Source organism: Ambystoma mexicanum, chromosome 7p, assembly GCF_040938575.1.
Source record: "Ambystoma mexicanum isolate Mex_15411 chromosome 7p, UKY_AmexF1_1, whole genome shotgun sequence".
Lineage (NCBI taxonomy): Eukaryota > Metazoa > Chordata > Amphibia > Caudata > Ambystomatidae > Ambystoma > Ambystoma mexicanum.
Window position 1 is genome coordinate 608,706,446 of NC_090939.1, and position 8,118 is coordinate 608,714,563.

The 8,118-nt window shown below is 45.5% G+C and overlaps 1 protein-coding gene across 2 annotated transcripts in view; it reads left to right on the forward strand.

Moving 5' to 3' along the window:
* JADE3 (jade family PHD finger 3) overlaps positions 1–4,539 on the forward strand; it is a 566,198-nt gene extending 561,659 nt beyond the window's left edge. Inside the window, exon 11 of one of the 2 annotated variants that reach the window (XM_069636617.1) lies at positions 1,274–4,539. In XM_069636617.1, coding sequence (XP_069492718.1) covers positions 1,274–2,169 — 896 coding nt within the window. In that variant the 3' untranslated portion in view covers positions 2,170–4,539. The remainder of the gene's footprint in view (positions 1–1,273) is intronic. The other variant, XM_069636618.1, reaches the window with a different exon arrangement.
* Positions 4,540–8,118: the final 3,579 nt, after the last annotated feature.

Consider the following 8,118-nt stretch of genomic DNA (forward strand, 5'->3'; position numbering starts at 1 on the left):
TCTCTGTGTGCTGCCATCTTCATTGTAGGAAGAGAACGTTGCTCCCCATGCCACCACCATACCTCCCACCCCTCCAAGAAATCCTGAAACCTTTCCCTACCCACCACGCCCCTTGCCCCCTGCTGGACTTGAGCTTTGTGTTGTGGGCCTGGTACTCCGTCCTGCCCAAATCCACCACCATAGAAATAGAAAAGGGGCAACGTCAGATTTGTGTTTTTTTTTACAGGAGATTAGACTCACGCAATAGTTGAGGAACTTTCTGACTCCAGCTTCAGGCCACCATTTATGGACACTTTCTTCACCAGTCTCCTAGGTGAAAAACCTAGGGTTTAAACAAGATTGTGACCACTCCATGGCACTGGACTGGCAGGAGCTATTACCTGGTTCTTACCGTTGCAAGCTCCTTTGGAAAGTCCTCCCATTTCTCACTACTGCAATCAGATTTCTGTATTCATTTACAGGTAGATTGTTACAACTAGTTATTTGGGGTGCCTACCTGAGCAGAAGGGTGATTATACAAAGCAAAACTGCCAATCTGCTTCCTGGTACCAGTTGATACAACCTCCCCAATCTTTGGCTAGCTACACTGGCTACCGCTGCAACATTGTATTCCTCCAGATGCAATCACACTGCACATAGTGTGGTCCACTGTTTTGGCCCTCCATTTCTGTTGGAAAATGTCAGGAGATATATCCTGTGGTGCACCTGGTGCTCAAGTTCCCTTTTTCTAGTGTGTACGCAGAGCTATGAGGAAGAGCAGAGGTGGATCATCCTCCTCGCTTTTAGTCCCCCCTCCTTATGGAAGAGTTTACTGTTTATCATTGGATGACCATTTGCCCTACTGCAGTTCAGGAATGGTGGTTTCCATTCTGATCCATTTCCCCGCACCCGTCTACCGGCGAGAAAGACCCTTTACTGACTGACCAACAAATGCAGTAAATGTAGTTGCAGTTAATTTGCTGCCACTTCTTCCTCCAATCACCTTTATTCATGTCTCCCCACATGGTTATATACATTTCATTTGCAATCATCTTACGAATATCATAGTCGGCCACAGCTGCATTATGGCCATATCACTAGTTTGAATTATGTCAATTTTACCAACACTTCTAAAACACTTCTGACTTTTTTTTCTCCTTGATTTGCTGCAATTTTGAATGCAACTGTTTGAGCCCTGTGTCTGCGGATTAGACATTGTTTTTATCTCGGGTTATTAATGAAAATATGTGAGCTACATTTCTAAAAAATATACATTTTCTGTTTTTGTTTTCAGGCAATCCTTTGTCAAGTGCGCTGCAGAAAACCCTTTTCTATCCACCTCCACGCATCACTCTCAAGTTAAAAATGCCTAAAGTTACTTTGAGAGACTCTAAAAATAACTCCCGGGCAAAGCTCAACAGAACTTATTCTGTGGAGAAAAATAGCCACAGTCCTGTGCACAGTAAGAAGGTTCTACCAACTACAGAGTCTACAGATTTGAAGAAATCCTATTCCAGACATTCGCAGGATAAACGAAGTAATGGAGTGGTGCGAGAGATTGGCCTTGACAAAAAGGTTGTTCACAATTCTGGGCCTCCAGATCCCCCAAAGTTTCATGTGCGTCAGACATTGGGGAAACCATTGGCCCTCCAGGCTGTCTTGCATGGACAATCTTCCAATGGCAAGGGAAAAGTCAATCGAGAGAATTTGAGATTTACCAAGTGCAATGGTGCAGTGGGACGAGCAGGAGATGTTTCACAGAGAGACAGTTGTAGCCAAACCACGTATGAACAAGAAACTGTATTCACGTGTCACTCGACTAGTCAGGGAAGTTTAAAGAAATCCACCATTGAGCATGTTAGCAGGTCCTTTAAAGAGGCAACCAACAGTTTAGTGAGGACAACAGAAGACCTCAGAAGCTGTGAAAAGTCTCGGAGGTTGTCCACAAAGGATCACATGTGGAGCAAGCAGACTGACTATCCGGTGCCAGGTGCCCCATACCAGGACAGTGATGGGTACTGCCCTGACTTGGAACAAAGTGACTCTGAAGCAGAGAGCGATGAGAACAAAGAGCAAAACCAATTAAGGAGGAACCGCTCTGGTCGGGAAAGCCCCATTAAAGACTTTGGCAGAGATCGTCGCAGCAAGGGAAAAAGAAATGTACCATCACACAGCTCACTGCAGAGGTGATAGGAAACAAAAGCATCAGCCTACACAAGACACTTCCAGTAGACTAGTGCCAGGATAGCCACTTAAGGGTACTTCAAATGCCTTTTAGGTTAGGAGAACATTACAGTTATATCAGAGTACAATTGTGGTTCAACAATGTCAACATTCAACTGGGATTGTGATTCAATCCCCCTATGATAGTAATCCAGAATCCCTTGTTTTATAATGTCCTCCTCAGTAGCATGGAGCGATTCATGCAAAATAGGTTTGTGAAACTACAGATTGCTTTTCATCAAAGCTCAGAAGCTAGTGTATCCTGAGAGCTGGTGGGCCTTGTACCTTTTTTGTCCAGAAAGAAATGGTTTCTTTTCAGCCATGCACACCTGAGTCTTAATTACTGGTGTTAAGAGACAGCAGTAGGTTAATGAGACTGTAGTACCTTGGTATTGGTACAACGAGTGGGCGAGTTTTCATCTTAAGACACATTGGGGCTTTTCTTCATATTTAAAGCCCATTCTTCACATGGTGGATTGTTTGGGAAGGATACTAAACGTCTTGCTCTTGCACCGAGACCCAGATATTTTTTATTCTGCAAATGTGTTTTTTTTTTTTTAACTGTAAATTGTTTTCTCATTGACCCTATATAAAGACACACCCTCCAGTGCTTTCTATATAGGGGCCACGCGTTGTGGGATTCGTATGTAAAACCTTTACCCCACAAACAAATACAAATGGGTTTGCGAGTTATGTTTACAACAGCAGATGCACGCAATGAAAAGTTCCCTAAAGCTAGGAGTCGCAGGTGATCTTTGACTGCTTTTGCTAAATTTAGCAAGTTGGGAAAGGTAGTCCAAGTCACTTAACTCTCGACGGTTCAGGTAGGCTTATCCAAAAGTTTAATTTTTTCACACTTGAAATTGAAGCACATTTGTTGCATAAAACTCCTCAATGGTCTACTTATCAAGCATGCCATCGAAAGCAGCTTTCGTAACATTTGTGATGAATAATTGTCAAATCCTAAAGCAAAGAAACTTTCATCCTCAGGGCTTTTCAATGATCATTGAACTCGCATGATTTCCTGCAAAATGGTGCTTCGTTTGGTGGGAGCTGCGTGAATATGCAGACATTCTCCTTGCTGTAAAATGCAATGCCATGGAGAAAAGGCCTCAACACCAACCTCCCTTCCCATGCAGCCCCCGACCCACCCGATGCAATAGTCAAGATTGGCACTGAATCTCTAATCTGTGAATTTAATGCAAGAAACCAGCATGTAACAAACATTGATGAGCTAAGGCGAGTGAAAACTGGATGGTGTGCACCAGAATCTGGATATTAGTGTGAGAATCAATGGCCTAACCTGTAATATGTGACTAGTAGACAAGCCATAGGGTTCTAAATCAGGGTGCCTTGCTCGCCCCTGGATACTGGAAATTGTGTGTATATGATCTTTGTACGTACCACCCTAAATGAACACGTGACCTCTGTCCATTGTGGTGAGATTAGCTTATCAAACATGTTGGTGTGAACTTCAGGGTGACTGTTCCCTTCTTGTCAGTCGCCTCCACTTTCCAGATCCTGCCAAATGACATCTTGTAAATGTGTATGTACCTGCCTTTTTTTAAATTCTATTTTGAAACTGGTGCTCTTTGCTTTATAGAATATAGTGTGATAGTAAAACATTCCTATTTTCAAGGAGATTTTTACTCTAACTCGCACAAAATACACTTTGTTGGTTGTATATTCAAGGGCCACGAGTCTGTGCAAGCGCTTGCTCGAGGAGATTTTTGGTCACCAGAGCATTGCTCTTTCGCGACAGAGGCAGCCCCATCCATTGCACTGTTAGTGTCATTGCTTGTTTACTTCTCCTATTTATTTTGGTTTACAATTCTGCGCCTTTACCTCGAAGGACTGAGCTTTCACCCCAACCGTTTCTCCAAGCTGATGAGGCACTGAAATAACATTGCAATGCTGCTGCATTTTACGCAAACTGAGCTCGCGTGGAAAGAAAAAATAAATGCTGGTGCTTTTTCAAATAACACATATTTTGCCAATTTGTGCAAGGGTGGGGTTCAGTGCTGGACAATATTTTTGATATTCTTTAGATGAATTTACTATGTAAATGAAGGATCTCTTTTAGTTGAGTATCTAAACTATTGTCCCTGCCTCTCTTCAAAGTGTATTTGCTAGTTTTACTGTACTTGTTTGGTTGTCAAATGTCGTTGAAAGTATTACCTCTTAACCTTTTGTAAATCTTTTGTTATGCATTTATTTTGTTTTATATATAAATACATAAATATATATATTCCATTTTTCAAAATGGACTCTGCCTTTTGAAGATGTCCTCCTTTTTACAAGTGCTTTTTTCATTAAATTATGAAACTGCTGATGGAATTAAGTTGTTTGTGGCTTTCGTTTTGCTTGCCTAATTTCCCGAACATGTTATTTTCTGCCTGTGTTGTAGCCTACACCTGGGGTCTTGTTTAACAAGGGATTACGCAGTTTAACCTTATGCTCAATCACACCAGACCTCTGTCCAATCGAGTTTTCTTGTTGGCAAACTCGCTTCCTACTTTGTAAGGCTTCCAAGATTTACAAACTCATAATTTCCCTAGTGTTGGGGATATTATACTATTCACCAAGTGCCTCCTCTTTCCAAATGCATCTCATTTAGTGTATTGCATACCTTTTTTTAATTGCCATGTGCGAATGTGTCTTTTATTTTTGGGTGGTAATGTAAATATGTATGTGTATAATGAAATGCAGTAGCGTCCTAAATAGAGCAAACAGCAAAACCATTCCAGGCAGAAAGCTTCACTATAAGGCTGTGCTGGCAGATGAACTTGCAGGACAAGGACGCAAAATCATTCTACGGGGCTCCAGCTCTTAGATGCCCCCCCCCCGTCCCGCCTTTGTCAAGCAGCAAAGACCGGGGTCCTACCCTATGCTGGTTGGGGGGTAACTTGGTAAATCACCGGAAGTGGACCCCTTTGCTGATCTAATCATTGTAAGGAACTTGATTATGCTGGCGAGCGAACAAAACTATAAACCTCTCTACTAGAGTGTGTCAAAGTGACGAGATGTGCCACACACTTATGGACTAATTGGGCTTAACACTCATCCGGTCACCTCCACAATTCTTGGGCTGTTGCTGAAGGGGCCTGCTCACATTCAGAGCAGTCATGAGCAGGACAAAATGCAGAGGATAAAATGCACGGCCAGAACAGTCTCGCAGTGACAATTCTTTTGTTATCAGGGACTTTGTGCAAATGTTTGTCAGTTTGCACTGAGATGGGACATTTCCACCTGAAAGATCCCATACATCTCTGTTGACTTAACAGATCTGCATCTGCTTCCAACACAAAGTGAGTAACCCAAAGCACCCTTTTTAGTGTATATCTTATGTCTACTAGCTTAACGTCTAAAGCGTTTCTTTACAGACAAATGTTCTTATCCTGCAACATATCAACAAGCTGCACGTTTGTGACAATCAAGCTCTACACACGGGTATCCTTGGTTCACAGTTTATCTTTGTGTGTGTGTCATAAAGTTAGGAATGTACAGTGGTGTCAAATCAGATTTTTCAGATTTGCATTATTTTGCAGCATAGTGGGAATTGTATTTCAGTCAGAATCTAATATATAAAGCTGAATGTATGTGTATGTTTGTCCGGCTATACAAATTCAAACTGTTGAACCTACGTCTATCGAATTTTGCATGGATTCTCTTTTGTCTGGGCAAGATTGTAGTCTGTTTGGATGCAAATAATTCACTCCGTAGACACCCTCATTTAGTGATGCTCACCCCAATTCACTACAGTAGGTACCAGAAGGAGGCAAAATTTGGAAAAGTGTCTGAAGCAAATTGTTAGATGTGTTGGTTATTCCTTTGAAATGTATTACTACATACAGTTCAAAAGTGTTTATTAAACCATTCTTAAAGGGAGTTAATAAAATGTAAATTTCTTTTTATCACGCCACTCCAAATATGGGAAATGGCAGGTTGCAGTTTGCTGAAGTTCATTCACGAGAAGAGAGCACAATCAATCAATCTTTCTTGCACATTTTCTCAAATGTGCTGAAGCCATTGAGTGACTGAAACATGCCGCACAAAAAACGGAGATCACTTCGAAAAGCTTCATCTTCTCCAGCATGGGGTCTGGCATGGATTCACATGCTCATGAATATTCCCCGTTAGGCTGGGAATCCTCGGTAAGGAAAAATCAGTATCAGTTTCGTTTCTGATCTGTCTTTCGTAGTAGTAACCAATCACTGATCTCTGCGTCATACTGACCACAGCCAATGACTGTCCTCTCCCTAAACCCCGCCTCTGGCAGCCATCTTCAGATTTTTACCGCACGTTCAAGTGTTGGGAGTCCTCGTGCTTAGCTCTCGAGCTTTTACTGCGTGTTTCGCGCTTTTTCAGGTGAATTTTCACATTTTCTCGGTTAATCGAGCCTCAAGCTCCACCGTTTCTACTCCCGTTAACGGCTACCCGTTGCAGGATTTTCCTACGCCCCTCAAGGGTGAAGATTTCGTCGAATCAACTTCTTGGAGGATTCCAGAAGATTTGCGGCCTACTTCGAGATGGCCCAGGACGCGAGTTCGTCACCCGGACCCAAGCTGTTTCGCAGCTGCCCTGGATGCGGGCTGCAGAATGTGTTTAAGGAGGACGAACATTTGCGATGCCTCTACTGTCTTCATGGGGACAAGACTCATGTAGAGAAGGACTGCCAGTTCTGCAAGAACTTGTCGGAGCGGACCATGAGGAACTGTCGATCCCGTCTCGCCAGCTGGCTGGAGAAGGGCTCAACGGGTGAGATGGGCCTGTCGGTTCTCAAGAACCCCTCACGGCACCAGCCAAACGGGACCGGTACGAGAAGAAGTACCGGGTCCCTGAAACCGCTCCCCTGTGCCTTAGGGCCCAGCCAGCGCCAGACTCGGTCGTCTCGGCGGCGGCGAAGAAGAAAGCGGCGGGGTCAGGAGCCTCAACGTCGAATTCCCTGCCGGACGGCGAGGGAAAGAAGTTGGACGCCATGGGGCGGCGGGTCATTTCGTCGGCGGCGACGACGATCAGGGTCTTTACCAAGTGCCTAGCACCGGTGGCGGCGCGGCTGCGCCTGCAGGGGATTCACGTCTACCCCTACCTGGACGACTGGCTCATCCGCTCAAGGACGAGGGAACTCGCCGTCGAACACACTGCGAGGACCGTCCAGCTACTCAGACCTGGGATTCGCCATAAATTACCCAAAGTCTCACCTGGTGCCTTCGCAGGTGGCCCTGTTTCTGGGAGCGAAGCTCGATACAGTGAGGCGCCTGGCGGCACCGTCGGAAGAACGGACGAAGACCATTCTGGGCAAAGTGCAGCGCCTGCTAGCCACGGACGTGGCCAGGGTGAGGTCCATCAAGTCCCTCCTGGGGATGATGTCCTCTTGCATCTACCTGGTGCGCCTCTGCAGACTACGGATGCGCCCTCTTCAAGAATTTCTCGACGCCTGTTGGATGCAGGCGACGGGCACCTTCGAAGACAGGGTCCCCCTCAACGAGGTGTTCCGGCGGGCGATTCAGTGGTGGGGCATTCAAGCGCACCTCAGGGCAGGCAAGGACTTTCAGACGCCGGCGTACCAGGAGGCGGTGACGACGGACGCCTCCCTGGAAGGTTGGGGCGCCCACACCGAAGATCTCCACGCAAGAGGCCTCTGGCTCCCGGAGGAGAGGCTCCTGCACATCAACGTCCTGGAACTCCGAGCCGTGTTCTGGGCTCTCAAATCGTTCCTCCCATCGCTCGAGGGCAAGGTGGTGCGGATCTTCACGGACAACACCACGACAATGTTTTACATACGGAAGCAGGGAGGCACCAGATCCCCAGCCCTATCCAAGGAGGCACAGGATCTGTGGCACTGGTCGATCGCCCAGGGGATGTTCCTGGTTCCCTTTCTCCTGGCAGGAGAAAGAAACACCATCGCCGACTCTC